The sequence below is a fragment of the Pyxicephalus adspersus genome, chromosome Z (genome assembly GCF_032062135.1).
Source record: "Pyxicephalus adspersus chromosome Z, UCB_Pads_2.0, whole genome shotgun sequence".
Taxonomy (NCBI): Eukaryota; Metazoa; Chordata; class Amphibia; order Anura; family Pyxicephalidae; genus Pyxicephalus; species Pyxicephalus adspersus.
This window is the reverse complement of record NC_092871.1, coordinates 73,509,563-73,534,001: the sequence shown is the minus strand read 5'-3', so window position 1 is coordinate 73,534,001 and position 24,439 is coordinate 73,509,563. Positions and strand designations below refer to the sequence as shown.

General features: G+C 38.2%; 1 protein-coding gene across 6 annotated transcripts in view; it reads left to right on the top strand.

Annotated features, from left to right (window-relative positions):
* The window catches only part of LOC140343672 (golgin subfamily A member 1-like), a 322,269-nt gene that overhangs the window by 48,064 nt on the left and 249,766 nt on the right, over positions 1–24,439 (top strand). For 5 of the 6 annotated variants that reach the window (XM_072430480.1, XM_072430483.1, XM_072430478.1 and 2 more), the window contains 2 exons: positions 5,695–5,727; positions 17,637–17,765. In XM_072430480.1, the coding sequence (XP_072286581.1) occupies positions 5,695–5,727; positions 17,637–17,765 (162 nt within the window). Of the gene's footprint in view, positions 1–3,833; positions 4,022–5,694; positions 5,728–17,636; positions 17,766–24,439 lie in introns of those variants that run through there. The other variant, XM_072430484.1, reaches the window with a different exon arrangement.

Sequence of the window (24,439 nt, the reverse complement as noted above, 5' to 3'; positions counted from 1 at the left end):
ACTCTCAAATATTGCTTATTAGCGCATTCCATGCCCTATCGAACTCAAATTGGCACATTTTTTTTATACATCCTTGCTCCGAGACAGTCGGAAATCAGACCTTTGCCCCCACCCTTTTGGGAACAACGTCAACGCCTAGAAACACACTCTTTTCAGGTCACCTCATTTTCTATAACTGACATCCTTCATCGCAACACCCTGACCTACAACCACTTTCCTGTCACATGGCTAGGGTTTGTGCCAGAAGACGACGATTTAAATGACCAGCCTACACGATTTAAATGACCACCTACCGTAGGCTGAATCTTTTTGTTCTTTATTCTTAAATGTTTAGTGCATACTATATATATTTATATGAGCATCTGGGTCATTGAACTTGTCTAACCCGGCCTACATTTGGCTACAAGTTGTTACTTTCCCCACAAAAGTATTCCCACTTACTAGGCAGCAATTGAAGGTTCTCACTTTTTCCCTTTAGTTTGTTCATCAACACTAGGGGCTCTAGCCCATCCCACCTGTCGAGAGCCTGCTCCTTCGTGTACCCCCTGCCCCCCTAACCTGGATCACTTCGGAGTGACCCTGGGGAATTTTTTCTATCCTTTTTCTTAGATTCAGACTGCTATGACCGAGAGGCCTTCTTTAGCTCAACCCCTGCAAATCTGCATCCTCAATGCCAAGGGACTGAATGGCCGATCCAAACGCACACAAATTTTCTAAGGTCAGCATAATGCCAAGGTTTATATATCTTTCTTCAAGAAACTCAAAAGAATACCATTGCTGCGCAGCCGCTACTACACCTAGATTCATAGCTCTACCCCTAATCTAAATCAAGGGGAGTCTCTCTTGGCTTTCATAAACCATTACCATTCCAAATTCTAGATTCCCCTTTAGACCTACAGGGTAGATACCTATTTGGTAAATTTACAGCATGGGGAAGAACTTATACAGTGGCATCCATTTACTCACCCAATGAACAACCCACAGAGGCTACTGCAAAATACCTTGAAATTTTGACAGGGTTTGCAGAGGGGTTGGATCACAGTGGAAGGAGAACTACATTTTGCTATTGACCCTCGGGTTTACACCTCATCGGGGAAGACTCCTGTTTCTTACTCCAAACTAAATGCGCTTCGTACCAAACTACACAATCTTCACTTAGTTGATATTTGACGCACTCTGCATCCCACAGTTAAGGAAAATACTTTTTTTTCTAATCCACATTGCATGTACTCACACATTGACTTCGTCCTCATTAGTCATAGAGCACTAGATTGGCAACCCACAGCTTCTACTGATATTTGCCCCTGGTCCGATCACTTCTCTGTATCAGTGACCTTACATATACCCCAGATAGGTAGAAAGGAATGGACCTGTAAGTGCAACGATTCTTTATTTAAGGATACGATCTGCGCTAGTGCAGTGCAAACTCTGCAAAGTCATCACTAATTTCTTTGGCGGTCATATCCCTGACAACACACCACTCCCTATTCAATGGGAAGCTTTGAGGACTATTCTTTGGAGGATTTTAATGCAACAGGGAGCATGCCTTAAAAAGATCAATGCCCAAGATATAGCAGACACCAACAGCAAAATCCATTCTTTGGAAAGACTACAAAAACGGAACATGTCCTCAGCTGATTTTTTGGAAAAGCGACAAGGAAACACCTCCTTCAAATATATGACCTAGCATACCAAAAATACAAAGCGGAAACTAGTATAGAAAAATGGGGACAAGTCAGACTCTTTGCGAGGGGGCTCTAACCTAGAACAACAGCTACTTACATACCTCCCATCTGCACCTCACGGGGATATCACCTCCATACCTCAGGACAACCTGCAAGTGTTTAAAAATTACTACTCTAAGACTATACATTCTTGACACCACACACACCTCAACGCAGGATCCTTGCAGGAGTATGTAGACTCTACTGCTTTACAAACCCCAGAACCAGACATTATCTCCCATCTGGAAACACCCTTTACAGAGAAGGAGGTTTCCCTGGCCATTAGAAACACCCCAACAGGCAAAAGCCCTGGCACAGACAGGTTTGCACCAAAATTTTATAAATTGCATTCACTCAATTTGGTCCCGTTTCTAACAAGAGTTTTCTCTTCCATATCTAAGGATACTATATTCCCACCCAAAAGGTTGGAAGCCCACATTATCATCCCCCCTAAAGAGTGCAAGGACCATTTAATCTGCTCCAGCTATAGGCCTATATCTCTAATAACGTAGGTGCTAAAAAAATTTTTGTAAACTAATAGCAAACCGACTATCACTGTATATGCCCTCCCTGATGCACTCTGATCAGGTAGGGTTCATCTATAGAAGAGAAACCATGGACAACTCTTTCAAGACTAATCTTCCAACACAAACAGCTAAATCCTTGAAAATACTGATGTGCCTTTTATCAGTGAATGCAGAAAAGGCTTTCAATAGGGTGAATCGGGCATTTATGTACTTATTCTTAAGACAAAACGGTCAAGGTCCTAAGATGATTTTTCGCATCTTGGCCCTGTATTCGTAAAGAGCGAATGGCACCCTTTCAGCACCATTTTTAATACAAAACGGCACCAGGCAAGGATGTCCCCAATCCCCACTGTTGTATGCACTTGTTATGAAACATCTAATGGTTGCATTAAAAGCAAATCCAGATGTGAAAGGAATGCAGATTGGAGATACACACCATAAACTCTCTCTATGTGCAGATGACTCACTAATATATAGTACATCACCCCACACCTCAATTCCTTCAATTTAAAAGATTTTGAGAGATTTATCATGGTCAGTCATTTTAAAGTAAACTATAACAAATCAGAGGTGCTTAACATGACACTCACCTCGATATGTACAAACGCCTCCTATAACATACCTGAGTACATCTATCACATCTGTCAAACATCATTTGCAAATACCCACCCTTTTTCTGTAAAATCGCAAACTACATCTTCCAAACCATCCCGATATATCTCCCCTCTGCATACCTGTGAAAAATTTTCATTTATTATAGGGCTTCTACTCTGATACAAATTGTAGATTGGTTCCACAATAGGGACATGAAAAGCTGGGTTCTATTGGAGAAAGCACATTCCCCCCTGGATCTGAGATCGTTGCCCTGGGCTGATAATTCTTTTAAGAGCCTGGAAATTGTCCTCTAAGCCGGACCCCATGATTCATCTGTTTGACAACCCTGCCTTTCCACCAGCGAAGCTCGTGGAAAGGTTTCTAACGCGGAATGCCGAGGAGCAATGGCACTTCTGTGATATACTTCCTGACAACTCCCATCCCTTTCCTATTTGAACATCAGAGAATGTGGTAATTTAGCTCCATCACGCAAGGATAAACACATATTCCACAGGAGTCTAACCATCGTAGAGGTGATACTAAGGTCTCCAAACTGCCCTTCCCACAATATATTTTTACTGTATAATATAATTCTCTCAGAAAATGTGCCCAACTCTCTTATTTATACCAGATATTGGGAATCAGACCTAGGGACACCTAACCTGACCCCCATTGTCCCAACCACCTTGGGCAAAAAAAGCTGCCTGTGATAGCTGTGTGTGTAAAATTTCAAGTCATTATGACATACAGTTTAGGAGATATGAAAGTAATTGTAATTAAATTGTAAGACTTCAGAATGACATGCAGTTACACACACAGCTTTTTTTGCTGCCGATGACATCATTACACACACCCACTCGGGCAGAATCCTTTTTTCTACAATGTGTTTTTTGTTTTGTTTTTTAAAAAGAAAACTCGGCACAAGCTATGAGATGGGAGAGGGACAGCCAGTGTCCCGATCTCATCCTAGCTGTGCTGTTTTCTTCCCGCCCTGCACTAATTAGCAGCTGGAATCCTCTGAACGGATGACAGCTGAGAACTGAACAGCCTCTATTTTGTCCGTTCAGTGGATTAGAGCCGATGGTAAGATCGGGGCAGAGGGGCCATGGCAGCTGGGCAGCCCACCCACCAAAAGGGGAGAACTATGTAATGAAAAAACTATGAGGTTTATGTCAGGTACATTATAATTGTTATGTTTGTTGCAGTATTGTTTGTGTGTTGTCCTATGCCTTTTGAGGAAGCAATGCTTGCGAAACACTTTCAGAAATTAAAAATGGGACATTTTTTGTTAACATCTATTTCTGTGTAATCTATGGAAAAATTCTTAACTGATCTCATGTACACTTTTTAATGAATAATAATTCAGTCAAATAAATGTGGAAAATAAGCATTGTAGACACTTCTGGGTAGGGCAACAGTCTTGAATTACCTTTATCTGTACACACTCCCTCTGACTGTTGGTTGGTGGAGTCCATACTCTTTTGAGATTGTCATGTAACCTTTTCCTGCTTTATGAGCATTAATGACTTTCTGAGGCAGAATTCTGCCATAGATACCTTCCTTGTTTGAGCCATGATAAACATCCTCAAATGTGTTGTATGTGTTATCAGATTTATCTGGATCTCTGATGTTTAAAGAAAACAGGGCCTCTCACACCTGATTTTCATCCCATTGGTTGAAAACACCAGACTTCCCCTTAAACTTATATAATATACCTAAGGATTCACTTACTTTTGCCACTCACAGATATGTTTTTTGATCTTTTTTTCCAGTAAATACTTGACCCAATATATTTTTTTTTTGTTTTTTTTTCCCGCCTTTTGGCCTTGTTTGATAATCAGATAATGATTTAGGCATCACTGTATAAATATAATCTTCTCCCAATAAAGTGAAAATGTTTACTACTAGAGCATTTGTCCACAAGAAGTAAGTTTAGCATATGTGTTCACATCCTAACTACTCCTAACTACTAAAAATACTATTATTTTTAACTTGTCTGCGTTGTAAAACTTTTATTTCGCAGATAAACTTACACATCTGTCTGTCTGTCTGTCTGTCTTTTCTATGTATTTCTAATATATTTCTATCCTATCTTTTTTATCTAATCTATCTGGCCAATCTTATTTAATCTATCTCTCTGTCTAATTTTATCTAATCTCTTCTCTGTTCACAATCAGTTTCTGCAGTTAACTTCTATCCCAGCTATTATTCTGCCAGTGTCTTATTTCCCCTCCAACCTTACTACCACTTTTCCTTTTTCCCTTAACAGTGCATGATCCACAGCCATAATTAACTCCCATTTCTGTTCCTTAACCTCCCTGGAAGTATTCCCGAGTGTGGCTTGGGGTTAATTTACAGTACCATTAGCTATAACCCCAAGCCACACACCAGAATACTGCCTTGTAAGGAGCTTACCTGGTCTGACGAGCCCACGACGTCCTCAAGCGATGTCCACCTGTCATCTTTGTCATCCCCTGGCCTTGCGTCCCCAGCGCCATCATTTAAACGGCTTTGACATGCAAAAATGCTGTAATAATCAGACCCCCAGGGAGGTTTACTCCTAACCCTTCTTATGTATCATATTTAGGTTGTATTCTGTCACCCATTCCCCTACAGTTGGTTTAGGGGTTATAGTACACCAAACCAAATAAAATATCCTAAGCCACAAATTATTTTTTCCAGCCCACAGTTAGCTTTTACAACATTGTAAAATGTAAAAATGAAAATGTATTTAACCTGTTAATGGATAGACAAAAAAAGTTTGGAGTTATGGTTATTTAAAATGCAGACAACTAAATTTAGTCACTTTTCTGACCTGTGTGTTTTTTCTTTTTGTTTTCTTTTTTAAGGAATGGCTGGCAAAGATTGAAAGTCTTGAAGAGGTAAATTTATATTTCACTAGCAAATGTACAGGTGCAAGGAGTAATTTTGAGTTTATGTCCAATGTCTCTTAAGAATACTATTTGTGTTTGTATGCTTTATGAATTAGAGTGGGCAGAGGTGGGAACTGAAACAATAAATCTCTGCTTCATATATCATGAATTTTGATTTATAAGAAAGCATCAGCGTTTAAATCAGGAGCTTATGAATAATCTTTATTATGGAGACCTCAAGTGGGTCAGGGATTATTTTATACAATGTGATTGACAGCTAATAAAAAGTATAAAAAGTCCATAATTAGTTAGAAATATAACCTTTTGCTTATTTTTGTCTCCTATTTTGCTAGACTTTAAAATGTACATCTTATCTTTCAGAAACCTATAGAGTTCCTAGATGTTTCCCTGTGACTTATGGTTGCTGACAGAATAGGTACAGTGGCAATGGCAGCTTCAACAATTTCTTTAATATATCTTTGCGGGAGATTTTGAACAGTAACTCCTGCCATTATGTCATTGTAGATATGCATACAGTGATATAGCCACTGGTGGGGGCAGATCTGTCACAAACATTGTGCCTTCAGCAGCAAAAGACCTTAGAGTGGTAAGCAGCGTATGGGCTAAAGGAAAGCAGTGATAAGACACCTGTTTCTAAGCTTAAGCTATGAGAGGGGTAAGGTTTTATACAAATGAAACACAGAAAATCCCATGCTACAAAGTTTACACTTTGTCACTATACAAAATATTGTAAACAGACTACATCACACACACAAAAAAAACAACCTATCCAATTAGTGAAATTTCTGAAAAGCACAACAGCTTTCTTAGACCAAAATGTATTAGCATTATCTCATTGTTTCATTTGATCACACAGATTTTTCTTATTTTGATTGTGGGTAGAACCATTTGAAGAATTATTAGTCACTGACGCAGTTCAAAGGAAGCAGTGGTTTCTATGAAGTTGGGCTTGGCCACCAATGAAAAAATATAAGCCAACGTGCTATAGTAGGGTGTGTCAAAAGTGTAATATTTGCCAAAACTCTCTAGACCCCCCCCCCCCCATTCTTCAAAGCACCTTATTTTAGCAGTTGAAAAATGCACATTCATAACCCAAAAAATTATGCTTGTCGTATACTTATGTATGTATATGTGTATATCTGTTGAACCTAGGCGAGATCTCCTTGGAACACAGAGAAATTGAAATCTTGCAAGAAGACGCTCCTAAAATGGACCTTTAGTGTTTTTCGCTAGACTTCAGCCGCCCATTTGTTTTACAAAAAACTACATGTTAGGGCAGTGAAATCATGCATCTAGAAAGGTGGTGGGGGAGAGGTAGGGTAAATTTATATTTATTTAAATTTTTTTTTATTGATATAGAAACATAAGTATAATGACAGTTGCTGAGATACAAAAATCTTTCATGCTAAACACAATTAAAATCCCTATCCTACACCCCCCTCTACATTTGCTTCTGTCAATACAAAAGTAACCATCTGACAAACTTATGAAAGTGAGCAAATACATGATACGTATGCAGACAAACCGTGTATAACTCTAGTAGCATTGGTAAGTATCTTAACAGTAGCAGATGTAATTTCACCAATTGGTATTTATGTCAAATATATTTTCCTTATATGAGTTAGAATACCTGGTGGGGTTATCTATGAAAATGGCCCTAATTTCTTCCATTTTGTTGAGCCACTGCTGGTAGGTATTGTTTGAGACCTTCCAATAAAAAGGTCCTGGGGTTTTGGCTGCATTTAGCAATCTAATGAGCAATGACAGTTTATAGGTTTAAGAGACAGATGTTGTACATGGAGCAAAAAACATCAGGTTGAAGCAGGATATTCATTTCCGTAAAGTTATTGCTAATACGAACTACCTGTTGCCAGTAGGACTGTATAAGGGACACTTCCACCAGATCTGCCCTAATGTACCTTTTTCTTTCTGGCATCTCCAGCATATATTGGACTGTTGGAGAAACCAAGTATGCAATCTGTCTGGCATAGCATACCAACACATTAGGATTTTAAAAGAGGTTTCCTGAAGTCTCGTACTAATAGAGCATTTGTGAGCCAGCACACATGCTTGATTTCATTGTTCCTCAGTAAAATGCGTTTGTAGGGCAGATTCCCAGGCATGTTTAAACTGCAATGAGACATCTCCCACAGAACAATTTAGCATTTGGTACATATTGGATATTACATGGGGTACTGGTAGGCCATCTGCACAAATTTGTTCAAAAGCAGAAAGTGTTTGAAAGCTAGTTTATCTTGCTTAACAAAAATGTCTTTATTGAATATAAGACCAAGCCAGTCTTCATTTCTGGAAAAAGCACTGTTTCTCTGCATTTCATTTCATTGTATTGTGCTCCATGAAATCTCGGACTCTCAGTAAGAAGCCTTACCTCCATCTTGTTAGGTACGATTTCTTCATACCCAGTGGGAACATTAGGTTTTCATGCATTGGAGTTAGGGGTACACGTTGTGTGAATAATTTAGAAATTACCCGTAGTGTTGGGCCAATCATCGAGTGAGTTTTATAACTTTGTGGTAAGTCCCTATACTAGATCAAGGGTGAAGCCGCCAGTGAAGGGGGAAATAATGTTGTTTACCATTGAACCCAATATTTCCGGTCCTGATGGCAATTCCAGTTGACTATATGTACTACTTTATATTAATAATTGAAATTGGGGAAATCCATCCCTCCACTCTATCCACCCATGGTTTTTGGTACAGTAATGCATACCCAATTCTAGGATGATTCTCAACCCACAAAAAGGTTGTCATTATTGATTAAAATTTTTTAACATTTAATAATCTGGGGAGCAAGCTATTTTTGACTGTTGCTTCCCTGCCGAACCTTACGCAATTAGACAGTGAAATAATGAGGAAATGGAAAAAGGCTTTTAGGCAAAGATTAACTATATTTACAGTACAGAGACCACGTTGGTACAACTGTATTTATGTGTTTCAACTCAAGCAGTAATAAGTGACAGTTAATCATGGGTGACACATAACAAGTGGGAAATCAATACAAAATATCAAGCATAATAGTAGAAAAAATCAGTGAGGAGAATGTTGACTCCATTCTTGACGCCTTTCCCTTCCTACGGGAAGTGCAAAGACTTTAACACTTAATAAGAAAAAACTATTTTAAATATGTGTATAGATAAATATGGTACCCTTATATGTAAATTAATTGTTTAATACATACACAATACATACAGGTAAATTAAATTGTGAATATGCAGTGTTCTCCCCAGACATTTTTTTCAGCCGGGTGGTAGGAAGCTGTAGCCGGGTGGTAAAAAAGGGGGTGTGGCAAAACACGGCAAATTTAGTGCTTCCAGTTGTTTATGCCATGGGTAATCAGTAACCTTTTATTTTTTCAGTGTTCTACCTTCTCCCAATTATTTGTTACAACTTTGTAATGCCTGCCATGTTAGTATATCCAATTTTTCTATTCTATGTATTTTGCCACAAGTGTCCTATGCCCTGTATTGTGACCCAACTTCCTAGTGTTCTAAGTTTTAAGAGTTTATTCCTTTGTAGTAGTGTAATAGTATAATGAATGTGGTGTAACAAGTGCTCCTAGTTGCACTTTCCTCAGAAACAGCAACCCCAAAGTTTAATTTTCATAACTTTTTACATTTGTGACCCCCATATCTAAAAATTCTTTAAAGCTGGGGGCTGAAATTGTAGTAACTAGTATCTATGAGGGTCCCCTGTACACTCTGAAAATTACAGGTCCTTGTGACATACATATTAGGAGATATGGAGGTTTGTACACAAAGCTGTGAGGATGCAGAATGACACACAGAGAGCTACCAGTGGATACATTTCAAAGGCAGAAATCTGAGCTCGTGCTATGAGATGGGGGCGGGGCTGCCTATGTTTCCTTCACATGAAGGCTGCACAGGAGGACACAGAGCAGCTTCACTGAGATCCGTGCATCCGAGGATGAGAGCTGCCGAGAGCTGGGCGGGGTATTCAAATCAGCCGGGCGGAGCAACCGGCTAAAAAGCTCTGGGGAGAACTATGAATATGTATAAAGCAAATAACCAAAAGTTTGACTTAATTTAGAATGCTGGGAGTGGGTGACCAATCACACGATCCCAAAGTGTAGAAATGCTTGAATGTAAGCAGGGAAGAATAGCTAGCAATAGGGTAGTAAAGAAGTAAGGTAAGGAATCAGGTAATGTAAGGAAACATAGAGAAATCGATATATAAATATATTATAAATGAATCTATTGATATATAGTATTTTAATAATCCTATTGAGGGGAAACAAAAAGGAGGGACTGAATTATGCTTGAATTAGAGATTAGGGAGTTCTGGATGTATACAGTAAATGCAGACAATTGGGTGCTAATGTTTGTAAAGTAGAAAAAGGAAATGTTATGGTTTCAAACTGCTTATAATGAAGAAAATAAAAACTAAGGTATTAGTTAACAATTACAGGTTTTTTGGAAAATATTCCAAATAAGGAAGATTGTTGAATGTTTAATAGAACATAGATGCCCCAAAAACAAGGTTCTGATAAGAATATATATAAATAACTGAAAGAAGGTTTTATACTTACTGATAATCGTTCAAATATGGATCTAGGAAGGAGAGAAATACTCCTGTGCTGCATAATCAGCCGAGAAAGGAGCCTAAGCTGTGAGATCTGCTTTAAACACCAAATGGTATTGGCATTTAGGTAGGTGGACTGTGCATGCTGTGAAATACCTTGATTAGAATAATTTGCCTTACAAACGCCTGGAGCTAACCCAGTGGCTTCACTCCCATTATGTAGTGGACTCCGGTAATAACTGGGTGCACCAGAGGAGAGAGCCCTGGGCACTCTTAAACTACAGTACACAAATGGGACGTGGCAGATGGAGGTGTAGGTCATTGATAACCCGCACCCTGTCCTGCTTACCATACGTTAGCGCCGATGCCACTTCCCCCGTAAGCTGATGGAAAGCAGGGGGGATGGAGGGGGAGGTAGAAAAGGGAGAGGGGGATTGGGAAGGGATTTTTTCCCTTCTGTTCCATGTCCCCTGCTCTCTATCGGATATTAGTTATCTTTTTTTTATTTCTCCTCAATAACATTATTAGAATGGCATATATTAATACAGTCATTTATAATATATTTATGTATAAATTTCCCTATCTTTCTTTACCTTATTTTTTTGCTACCCTCTAGCTAACTATTCTTCTCTCCCTACCTGATTACATTCAAACATCCCTACACTTTGGGTCTGTCCCATTGGTCACCCATTCACAGCATACTGAAGAAAGTAAGTCATACTTATGGTTATTTACTTTAACGTTTTCACTGTTCATTTACCTGTATGTATTGTGAAAACAATTTACTTACAAGTGTACCATATTTATTGTTGTTTTTCTAATTATTTGTTAAAGTCTCCGGACTCTCCTGAGGAAGCCATAAGGCAAAATGCGTCGGGAGTAGAAAACATTCTCCTCGCTGATTTTGTCCACTATTATGTTTGATGCTTTGTTTTGATTTCCCTCTTGTTATTTGTCACTAAAGTGGTCTCTACTGTTAGTATACTGCAAATATAGGTTACGCATACCTAAACTCAGAATTTTTTCTTTACATAAAAGGGTGGCCAATTTGTGTTTTTTAAGTGTTTCTAAAAAACAAAAAGAGGTTGCATCACCACCTCAGCCGCAGAGCCTTCCAAAATACTTATGTCACGCATTCCGGGAGGCTCTTTGGTGCATGCCCAAGTAAGCGAAAAGGAAGACCATTCCAGTGAGGCAAGGCAACCCCAGAAGTTTTGGAGCCATGCATGTGATGAGGATATGAGAGATGACGTCATTAAAGGAGCGAATACAGGTGCTAGGGGTTTATTTTTTTTATCAGGGCAGACAAATAGATGGGACAGGAGCTGTGGAGGGATTTGAAGTCAAAGTACAGAAGCTTTTTTTGGGTTAAATGGAAGCCAGTGTAGAGAATTGAGTATTGATCGACAGCAGAGGAGGAGTGAAGGGAAAGATGGGAAAGTCTGGCTGCAAAACTCAAATTCATGATAGATTGTAGAGGAAATAGTCGGGTTAAAGGAATACTATAGAGGAGAATGTTACAATAGTCCAAATGAGCGATAAAAGCATGTACAAGGAGTTGGTGGTCTCTGGGGACAGGTAGGGGTGGATTTTGGCGATGTTCCACAAGTAAAAGTGGCTGGAACTTGAGATGTTGTGAATGTGGGTGGTGAAGGAGAGGACAAATGAGCAGTTCTGTTTAATCTAGATAGTTGTATGCAAGCCATCCATGATGGGATGGTTGACAGACAACATGAAACCTTATCCAGGCCTGAAGAAGGCAAGTCAGGAATGGATAGATTTGATGAGTTTGTACAAAGAAAAGAAAACTGGTTTAATAACCTACCCTTTGGGAACACCAACAGGCCGAAGAGTTGGAGAGGAGGAATTACAATTGAAAGAAACGGTCAGACAGGAAGCAAACCAAGGGAGAACAGTGTTACTGATACCAGTGGAGTTCAAGTTCAATTGGATTAGGAGAGGGTGATTGACAGTGTCAAAAGCAGAGGAAAGATCAAGGAGAAGGAGCAGGGAAAAGTTGCCTTGAGACTTAGCTCTGATGAGGTAATTGGCCTTTTTAGTGAGGGCTGTTTTGATCCAATGGGTAGCTCGAAAACCATACTGGAGTTGGTCAAGGAGAGTGTTGGTGGCCAGATGAGTCTTTTAAGGACAAGGTGCTCAAGCACTTTGGAAACATATGGGAGAAGGGAGATAGTATGGTAGATTGATGTCAAGTGGAGAGGTAGTAGATGGAGATAAGAGAGGATAATTCATCCATAGTAACTGACTGAGGGAGATTAGTGATGATTCTCAGATGGAAGGGAAGTATATGGATGGAGTAGCACGGTGGGCAGAGACATCATATCTGAGTGTGACAATTTTATCTCTGAAGTAGGTGGCTTTGTCCTGCACAGAAAAGGTAGTTGTAGCAAGTGTGAGGTTTAGGAGGGAGTCAATTGTTTAAAAAAGGCTGCGTGGACTGGAAGCTTGAAAGGATATGACAGTGGAGGAATTATTATTATTATCCAGTATTTAATTAGTTCCAACATATTATGCAGCATTTCATATAGTCCATAATCATATCACTAACTGTCCCTCAAAAGGGCTCACAATCTGATGTTGAAGTACATGAATTAGCAAATAATATCATGGTGATATTTTATGCCAGAAGAACTAGCCTACCTCAGCTTTGGTTATTGGTTATACTAGATTATAACTAGTGGTATAGATAATTCCAACAAATTTAGATTCTCAGTGTCTAGTACTGATCTGAGGATCAAAGGTACTAGTTGTGAGAATGAAGGATTGAGTCCTGCACTCCGAGTGGTTGGGGTGGTGGTTACAACAGCTCTAAAGTTTTAAGTACTGTAACTTTAACTCTTTAGAGTACTTAACAGGGTATGGGGTAGGAATGAGGCAACATCCATGATAGTGGAAAGTGATATTAAAGTTTTAACATGAGTGTGACACTCAAACACACCAAAAAAGATAAAAGAAAATGAAAAAGCTAATGTCTTCTGTGGACATTCTGAAAGCATTATGTCATTAGTGAACTTTACCTGAACAATATATCTAATATGATAAGTCATTAAACTATCCCTTTCAGTGATTATTGCAGGTTGTGGATTAAATTTGTGGAGTTAAAGTCCTTGAGCCCATCTTGGTCTGATTCAAGCGGTCTGGTGGTAAAATTAAAGACATGTATTGGAAAGTCATATAATGTAAAGATCATCCACCATCGTTGACCAATAAAGAGATATTACATTTGCATGTTACAAAATGATGTAAGTAGGTGACTCCAAGTTAATGAACATGCTCAAAACCAACAAAGCTTTGGTACATTAGGATTATTATTGTACATGGTAAATAATCGGGGTAGTTAGTCTACCCGATGCTATTGAATATATATGTTTCCATATTCTTTTCTTCCATTATCTTTTCATCTTACCAATGAATAATTTAACACATTCACATCTAATCATATATATTGCTCCTGCAGTGGAACAGTTGTTATGATGTCTTGGATGGTGTACATTTCTATTCGGAAGGGGGATACATAGTGTTTCTTCGCCCTAAGGACATTGGCTGCACCTACTGCACTTGAAAGTGCCTTTTACTGTCTGTATATGCTGGGGGTTAGTGCTAAAATGGCTTTGCACTGGACAGTCCCTTAATGAGGGAGATTTTTTTAAACCAATATGAGGTTTCTCACTTTTCATTATGAGGGTTTCTCACATTTAAAGTATATGCCAATGTTTTTGACATATATTGTGAATTACTTTGTGTTGGTCATTGTATCTAGTTATTAGGTGTACTGTAGAATGAACCATTTCCACTTTGGGTGTGAATTCTTGAAACAGGAGCCCATATCGGTTATGTCTTAATGCTTTACTGTGGAATTTGTATCCAAAAGGTATCTCCTTGTCGCAAGGAGCATCAAAAATCTTGGTGTCCAGGGGGTGTGCATGTTAGCTTTTTGTGCAATGTTTTAGGAGACCATTCAGTTTCTGAAAGTTCATTTTTTTTGCAGTGTAGTATCTGCTGAAGTGGGAGCAGACCTTTCTGGCCAAGGCCTGTAGCCTGTTAACGCTTCAAGAATTTTTTTTACCACTAAATATATTATATGCACAAAGCAGAGAACATGAGTGAATTTGCCCAGGTACGATACAGTCAATGACATTGGCCTCATTGTTGGTGGCAACATTTCCAATTTGGAGGAAGCAGGGCTAGAGCCAATTTGTTTTCACATAAAAGAAAGCAACTTGAGGTGTGACTTCACTCACCCAGGCTGACTAGATGGAAGATCGCATGGCAGTACCTAACATATACATGCCTTATGAAGCAGTTTTATCATGCTGGTGTGAGTGGATAGTGGTATTTGGGTAGAGGAATCAGAAGAAGAGCCAACAGTGGAGTTCATTGTCCTGATCATTCTACTAGGTAATAACAAATCCCTGGACATAGACATGCCAGTTCCTCACAAGACATTCACCCAATGGGCCTTGCAGGTCTACTGCCCCTGTCCATATCCTTCTGTATGTATCTGGCATAGCAGGGACCTTGTTACAAAATAAAAGTTTTAGAGAGATCGAAACATTATGGGGCTATATGTTCATAGAGTTCAGGGAATGCTAGGTTTGAAAATTACCAGTGGCATGAATAATTCCAGCAAGGCTGAGCATACTGTTCTTAAAAGGAGCTCATTTCCATCAGCTTGTTCAGCAGAAACTATACCTTAGTCAGGAGACCTTTCAGGTGGAGCGCTAGAGGCCTGGTCAAACATCCTCCAATGGAGCACTAATAAGCACATAATGAAAAAAAAAAAAAGGAGGTGGAAGATGACTCTGTGGGAAATACAGAGATGGTCCTTACTGTACATCCGTAACACAAAATTTCTGCCCAGCTTATGACAGCTAATAGATATTAGTATTGCTGACGGAAATAGTAGAAATATAATAGCTTTAAAGGTCTTTTTATGATAAAAAGTGTTGGAAATAAGACACCTTCGTGAATAACAAAAATGGGCATCTATTGTTCTTTGAATCACCACCCTTTGCAATTGTTGAATAGGAATGTGAAAGGAAAAAAATCCTGGCCAGTGCTTACATTAACTGCTTTTTATGGTTAAGTCTCATGAATTAGTGATCCTTTGGGATGATCCATTTCTCCTGAAGTTTTTTTTTTTGGGGAGAAAAAGTAAAAACAAATGTTTTTAGAAATAAAGAAGCGTCATCTAACAACTTTTGGTTTATTTATAGAGCACCACCTTTTGTTACAATACCAAACTATATACAGGTATATGCTTGACAATTTTAACATCTCAGACAATATTACCCAACCAATGTTGGGAACACCATACGTTTTTACTATACTTTTAATGTGTATTGTATCTTTTTGTGAATGTTTTACGATATAATAACTTAATTTTTTTTTGTTTTATGTAAATGTTTAAATTTTTTAAAATTTATTTGCATTAATAATTAATTTAAATTTTTGTTTGCCAATTTCAAAGTCCTGCACCTGAATAGTGGCATGAAAAGATGACCTCCACCTGAGGACTTCTTTCTTTTTTCTATCACTGGTAGTGGTGTGCTTAAAGTAGTGCTGCTGGTGCTCTCCCTCCTGCTACTCACTCATAGCTTGGTGAATTCTGGATCCAGACCCGAGAGGTTTAGGCAAGGGTCCACTACTGGCTGCTGGTCTCATGTAAGGTTTACTTCTATTGACAGTCTTATTTTGATGACTTAATGATGACATTTTAAAACTAGCATGATGTGTCACACTAGCACTATTAGTCAACACATCAATTGTCAAACTTTATTAAAAACTGATAAACCTTTTTTTTTTAGCATCAGTGACAGAATATTGTCTGAAACTGGAAATTAATTGCTGTAATTTTACATGAGGAATAGTCAACTTTAATAAAAATAATTCAAATTTTATTATCAGCATTTTATTATCAGCAAGGTGTTATGTCACAGATATATTTAGTGACGGTATATTCATGGGTTAAATTTGAAATGCACAAAGAGAGATACTCTATTATACTATTTAATAATAAAGACAGATAGATAAAACAATGCAGTAACAGAGTTAGATATAACAAAAATACTTATCTGTGGAAGTGAGTTGCATTCACCCAAGAAGTCCCCCAATTTTATGGTATGGCAGATGATCAAAAAACATGTTGCGTGCAGTAAGTTCTAGTTGAGACTACTTTATTAGGTGTGGTACTGTGTTTTAAACTACCCATAAACTAAGACAATGGCCAGTGCTTGACCAATGATCATCATTTACCCAGCATTTTACCTTATAACGATGCCAGTTAAAGGATGTGCTGCATTCCTTTAGGATGACCTCATATAGGGTATACATATACCAATATATACTAGTAAACCATTACTGATGGTGAGACATAATTGATAATAAATAAAATTGTGCTAACCCAACACAAGGGGAGAAAATTGCTTATGTGTACCTGGAAATAATTGCTGTTTTTTTACTTTAAATATTTGAAAAAAAATTTTGTCATTCTATTTTTTTTGATTATTCAGTATTGGAAAATGTGCTTTTTGACAGTACATTATATTATATCTCCTCAGCTCTTTTTTTTTATTAGCAATAAGAAAAAGGAGGCCTTAAAAGTAGTGTGTATTTTCATTTTGTTTTTCCATAGTCTCAGACCTTGGAAATAGTATGCACTGTGTAGGAAATCTGAGACTTGAATTGCAGCTTCGAAATTTCTGATCCAAGCTAAGAAAATGGGACTCGGGGGAAATGGGAAAATTTCCAATGGGAAAATTGGTCAGAATCGGCTCCGATAGGATTATTTTGAGCACCACTATTTAAGGCTACATGAGGTGTTTTTGCTTTTTAAATATTGCACTGATCATCCTCATAATCGTAGTCAACAAGATGGAAACAACTGTATCTTGTTTCAAATATCTGTAATGTATTTTAATATTGGCCTATATTACTGCTACACAATCAATTCTGGAAATCCAGCTAGCAATGGTGTAAAAATGTATTTCACAGCCCTACCAACTTTCATAAAATGATGGCACAATCATAGCTGAGATATCTAATGGAATGAGATGTATCAGTGCTAGGGCTGCATTGGTAACAGTATCTCACTGTATTTGGGATGGCACCACTTTATTTACTTTCTTCCTAGGGATTAGAAATGTAAAAGAATTGTAATGACCAACAATAACTTCTGCAGTTACCATATATTTCAGGAAATATAACACATCTAAGTGCATTCTGATTCTGTTTTTTGGATTAAGTGTAAAACTGGAAATGTGTGCTTTGTACAGTTACAGGTGGGCTATTGATAAACTGTTTTTTTTCTCATTCAAGGAAAAGAAACAGCTGTCCAATCAAATCGACACAATGACAAAGCAGAGTCTTACTTTTTTTCAAAAAAGAGAAGATACCGATGACCTTGATGTATTTCAGCAAGAAGAAATAGCAAAACTCAAATACATGGTAAAAAACTAGTGTTATTCCCAGTATTTAGTTGTTGTTTCTTTGGTCTTTTTGCTAGGTACTTCTTGCCTAACCATTTTAGAGCTCATCCAAAAACAAATAAAAGAAAAGGTGATAGTGCTGCTAGTAGTAACCATACATAACAGCTATGACTTCCTGAAATAGGAAACATTTTGGATAAATGTGTAATGTGTAATTTGTATTTTAGTTTGGGTAGAAAAACTTTTAAAAGTAACCCCCAAGTCCAAAAGAGAAACATTTATCTGGACTGACAACAGTGCTTGGTATTTTACTGTTGTAGAGGGCAGAGACAGCATACGCACAAAGTTAAGAGCATAATAGATTTGTGACAGATTAAAGGGTTTTTAAAGAGGCATGACCTGGTGGAATGTGCTATTGCAGAAGCGGTGTATTTGTTTAAATATTTCAATATGTATATATGCTTAACAATCTTTGCCTTTTTAAAAAAAAAATAAAGACCGTACCTACTTACACACATCAGATAAAACTTGTTGGAAAACAAATGATTCACAATTGTTTTGAACAGTATAGTGCACGATTCTGTACATGCTGCAACGATATTATCGTTCAAAGATAATTGACCAATAATGTACAGACACTAGATATAATTGCTTGAAATATGCATGAAATGAGGTGGAGGTGGAAGTGACTTTGAGAAAATAAGGGCTCTGAGTGAGAAAAAACAGAACGTGGTCACGAATGCTTAGTCATTTTCTCAACGAACATTCGTCCTGAGCACTGTTCAATTACTTCTCCCTGCAATATGCCTTTTCATGTGTTCTCACATAAAGAGATAGCAGCCCTTGCTATGATGTATTAAGTGAAAAACAAGATGAACATGATGTGTAAGGACAAGTTGTGAAGAAACGCAGAGTGTGGTATAAAGATAGGTTAATGACTGACACCGTTTCCCATGAGAATCTGGTACGTGAACTGCACGTCCCACATCCCCAGAGAACTATAAAAATTATCTTCGAATGATGAATGTGTCATTTCAAAAATTATTTACAGCAATAGGGCCTTTTCTCCAGAAACAAGATACCTGCATGAGAAAACCCATAACAACTGAACAGAGGTTGATCGCCACATTGAGATTTCTTGCCACTGGAAGGTCTTTGCAAGACATGAAGTTCTCTACTGGGATCCCACCCCAAGCAATTGGTCATATTGTCCCAAGGAGTGCTGCAGTTATCGATTGGTTGAAAGATGAATACATGAAGTTGGGTATCCCATGCAGTTATTACGCAATGGAATGTGCAACATTTATTTAACAAAGTGCAACTTTTTTTAAAACTGTAGAACATAAAAATTATTAATAACTCCAAATCGAAAACTATTGTGCAGCTGCAACAACAACGAAAGTGCACAAATGAGTTTGAATTCTCCATTACAAATTGGTATATTGGTGGCTGTCATTGCCAAAACCATAGTCACTTGGCTGAGCTGAGGAAGGGCAGTTGCCCATATTGGCTTTTATTGGTGGGATGGAGGTTAACTAGATGCAGGAGGTGAGGCTGCTGGTATGGACTAGGGACGAAATTAGTAGGATAGTGTGGAATTGAATTGCTGCATCAACCTCTTGTTGACCACATTGGTGATGATCAGCTCTACTGCACAGTTGTACCAAAAAAATTACTTGTGGATAACTAACCTGGTCTTGTGTCATTAAAATGTCTGTAGTGTCATTTTGGCACTGTGTGCTTGTCCCTGCATCATTGTTGTTATCTGGTAGGCTGGACACTGATTGAGGTCCTTCCTCGTGATCAGAGGTGAAAGATTGAAGATTAGTACCACAGTTTAGATACATACACACCCTCTGTGCCAGCACCCAACCACTATGAAGCCTTTTACTTTTACTTTTCTTTCTTTTACACCATGTGCAAATTTTGTATTTTGTGCTTCACATAGTTTATGTTGGCAGCAGGAATAATAGTTTTGCACAGCTTCACCATCGCATTGTAGGTCTTAATTTTAATATGCCTATTCAAATACTCCCCAGACTTAATCTTACATAGACATGGAAAGGATCGGTAGAGTTCTGTTTCAATAAATGTTTATTAGTTTTTCAAACATTTGTAACAAAGAACATTTTAACTAAAGTACATAAATCTTATAAGTACAGTGTTTAAATAGTCATTATATAGCATATTATATTAGGAACAATACATAGACTGAAAAGAACGAGTACATTAAGAAGAATATTAAGAGATATTTCTTCTGATGGTTGATGTAGCTTGTTTATCTAGAATAGTGTCTTTGATTGATAATGAGATATTGTCCCATTGTGAAAAGAGGGTAAATTATAGTGGAAGTTCATCAGTCGGGTAATGGGAATGGAAGGTGTTCGTTCTGTGATAAGGCTATATCAATATCATTCTTAGTTTTTATTTAAATTGTTAATAGCGAATAATCAAAATCAGATGGTAAATAATATGTAATCCAAGGTTCCCGAATTATACAAAATTTATCAAGTTTTTCATATAGAACAGCAGACATTTTCTCATTGGTTAGGTACCAGAATATTTTTTTTTCACTTGTTATTTTTGGTGTAGCTGAGTTCCATGCTAGCCCAGTGGTCCCCAACCTTTTTGTACCTACGTACCACTAAAATTACGTGCTCCATGCACGGGGAAGCATGTGTCATACAAAGGGGAAGAAAACCCCCACATAGTGACGTCATAATGCCAGAACCCTCCCACTCTCCCATCGCAGGTCGCAGACCCAACCCACCCACCGCCCTGAGCCTGTGATCCATAGGGGATACATGGTTTGCAGCTCTGGCTGATGCGGCGCTCTGCGGGGTCCTTCTCCTGACTCCGCTGGGGGTCGCACTGACCAGAGTGGCAGACCATCTGTTGGCGACCGCTGCTTTAGCTGCTTTAGTTTTCAGGTTTATTATTTAGTAGAGCAATTTTGGGGACTTTTGGCATAGATTAGCCTAACACTGTGTAAACAAGCTAGAAAAACATCAGTCCAAAATCTGTTTATCCTCAGGCACTCCCAACAGATGTGGAACAATGTGCCCTTAACTGAGCACTCTTTAAAACACATTCTGGAGGAAGTGATTGAAAACCTGCAAAGTCTGGCAGGTACCATATAGCATTGCATTAATAGTTTATAGTTAGCCTTGATGGTATTACTGTTATCTGAGGAATATCTGAGAATATCTGCCTGTGTTATCCCAAATTTGGTGCCATATCTCTGGGTCAAATTTCATTTGTAAATCTGTTTCCCATTTAGATATAAAAATGTGAATCCCAGGTATTGTATGAAAATTTAAGGTGTAGTATACAGAGTTTTAACCCATCTAATCCAATCGGACCGAATCCCCATTTTTCTAATACGTACATAAAATAGGGCCATAGTACTTTTTTCAAATGCTTTTTTAATGTCTAAAGCCAGTAAGAATACAGGGCAACTATCCATTGCTTGTCTTCCTGGCATAAAGCCCACTTGATCCCTTCCAATTAGATTGTTAATTTTATTTTTGAGGCTAGTTGCCAGTATTTTAGCATTAGATTTTTGCATCCAAATTGGAAAGGGATATAGACCTATAATTAGGGGGGATAGCTGCTGTTAATGTGCCCTTACCCATGGTTCCATCTGACAACAAATCATTATAGAATTTTGTCAGATGGGGAGTAAAAATATCCCTAAATTTAATCTCATAATGAACAAAGAACCTATCTGGTCCAGGTCTTTTTTGTAATATGAAGGGTTTTATGGCTGCTTTGTCTTTGTAATAGATTCCTCCAGGGTAGTGTGTAAGGTTTGTGGTAAATTATTAAGAACGATTGTGGAAAAGAAAATGCGCCTGTATATTTATAAAGTTGAGCTAAATGTTTACAAAATTCTTCCACAATTGTTTTTGGATTACTTGTAAAGTTAGTGGGGCCTGTGTTCAGTCTTGTTGGCTGGAAGGAGGTGTTTATTTTTCGGAGTCTATTTGCCAATGAGGAGTCAGGTTTATTTCCTAAATATAATATTTATGTTTAGTCCAGTGCAATTGTTTCTCTGCCCTATGGGTTAAACATGAATCCAACTGAATTATTTTATTTTCTAGTGTTTTGCTAAGTGTAGTCGTTGGATTTGATTTAAATAAATTCGATAGGGACTCATATTCTTGTTCTCATTGTAGGAAAATAGTGTTACGTTCTCTGTGTTGGAAAGCTAATTTTATGAGATGTCCCCTTTTTACTGCTTTATGTCCATTCCATAGTATATCAAGAGTGATATCAGATGTAGCATTTTTATGTAAAGTATTGCTGTATTCATTTTTGAATTTTTTTTTAAAGTATTGGGTCGCTCAATAGAGAGGCATTCAGCGACTAACTATAATTCAAGGGTTTCTCATTTAATTAGGAAAAAGATGTCAAAATCGGATCGTGGTCGGGCCATGGTATCGGTACTATTTTGCAAGACGAGATTAAAGGTAGAGATGGTGCAGTGACTAAGATGTGGTCTATTCTGGAAAAAAGTTGATGAACTTTGCTGGGTGTGAGTCACGCCAGCAGTCTACTAATAAATGTTTGGTCAATAGAGCTTTTAATTGCGATGAAGCTTTGTCTTTATTTGGGTAGGGAGTTGTTAAAGAGGGCCCTCTCTTGTCCAAGGACAGAATTAGTGTAATTTTAGAATCACCATATAGTATAATAGTACCCTCACCATGGATTTCAACCAAATGTAATAATTGTTTAAAAAAACTAATTGTTAGAAGTTTGCTGCATAATATGAAACTAAAGTGAGTAGGGCATCATTAGGGTGCCCAGTTAAGGAGGAATCTACCTTCACGGTCAGTGACCTTATGAAAACATCTCTTGTTTTATTATCAAAGTTAGCCATATAAGTGGTGGGGTATAAGGAATGAAAATATTTAGGGAAAGAATTTTGGGAAAAATGTGTTTCTTGTAAGCAAATATCAGCACTTTGGGAATGAAAATGTCTAAAAGCCTTGGCTGTTTTCTGTGGGGTATTAAGCCCTTGTACATTAGGCGATAATAGTTTATACCCATATTGGAAGATAGTATATTTTAAAAAAGGACAAAGACGGGGTATTTTTGAATGCAACAATGTATTACCCCGTATGGATAAAGCATGTACAATGTTATAACTCACAATAGTACAAGTATCAATTATACATAAATAAAATGTTGCCACTTAGTTTTCAGTGGAGTGAAGTGTAGATACTAGACATTGATTCTAAAGCTGCGTACACACGGCAAATTTTTCTCACCCGATAATCGGTATCGGCCAATTATCGGGCGAAAATCTGTCGTGTGTACAGTCGGTCGTCGTCCATCGTCCGACGACCGTCCTGGCGGATCCATGGACGATGGACGACGACCGATCCTAATGAAAGGGAAGGGGAGAGCGCGCAGCAGGGTGCCGCTCCGTCGCTCTCCCCCTCCCCTCTCCATAGAGCATGAACGGTGCTGTATGTACAGCATCGTTCATGCATCGTGCAGTCTTTTCTTGTTGGAAAGGATCGTGAAAGATCCTTTCCAACGAGAAAAATTGCAGGTGTGTATGCAGCTTTAGGTGCACATGAGCTGAATGGGAAAGACACGTAGATACCATGTCCTGATGCATTTCGCCCTATATGGCTTCCTCAGGGGACTTGAAGTTATCAAAGTGCAACTGTATACAAAAGATAATCCATGTATTGACATTTAACTTGGTTATATAAGGCAAGCAAACACACAATCGTATCATAATATTGAAACATGCATAAAGATATCTGTGCTTTTCAAACAATTCTTTTTGTGTGTGTTTATGGTATCAATTGTCCAATAAATCTATTCAAGTAAACTGTGTTGGTCATTTTTGTGTGTAGCTAGTAAAAAGACAATCATATTAGATCCGGGTAGGCTATATAGCGGTATTATATGTTATGGACAAGTCCCCTGAGGAAGCCATATAGGGCGAGACGCGTGGTGAGGGAAATATAGGAAGAGACAAGAGGGAGGGGTGTGAAATAGACAGGACAAAAAAAACATAAAACAATGCAAACCTTAACCATTCCTAAAAAAAAAACAAATAATGTAACAATACCTTAAGGTGACGATCAGCTCTGCAAGTGTTTTGTCGCAGAGCTGGTGGCCCAATGTGAGTGGCAGGGACAATCAATTTTTCCAGATTCCACAAAGATTTTGACATTCAAAGAATAGTTTAAGAAACCCAACTATACATAATTATATAATATATAATATATATAATTATATAATTTTCGGTATAGTAGTGATATCTGGTTTCATACTTAAATGGCTTATGGCCTCGGTTGTACCCCCTCCCCTCCCCCCAGTGGCTTACGTGGCTTTCCCACACAAATGGGTGAGTTGCAGACTCATTGTGTCAGAATTGTCACTCATTTACCTCCAGTAAATGTACTGTGTAGTACCGCCATGCAGGGTTTCTGAAACCCTGTATGGAAGGATGAAGCCACTGGGTGGGTGGGCTGAACATAGCACTGGGTGTAGCTCTGGCGCGCCTAGAGCTTGCGGGTACACAGATGAAACTAGGGAGTGCTACAGCTAGCCTGACATAAGGCGGGCTGTCAGTGGTCTAACTCTTTCTCCACCATCACAGCCATCCAGACTTTCAGGCTGCAATTTTTGCCTAGATGTTTTTGCCCTATTTCTAAATGTGACTCATAT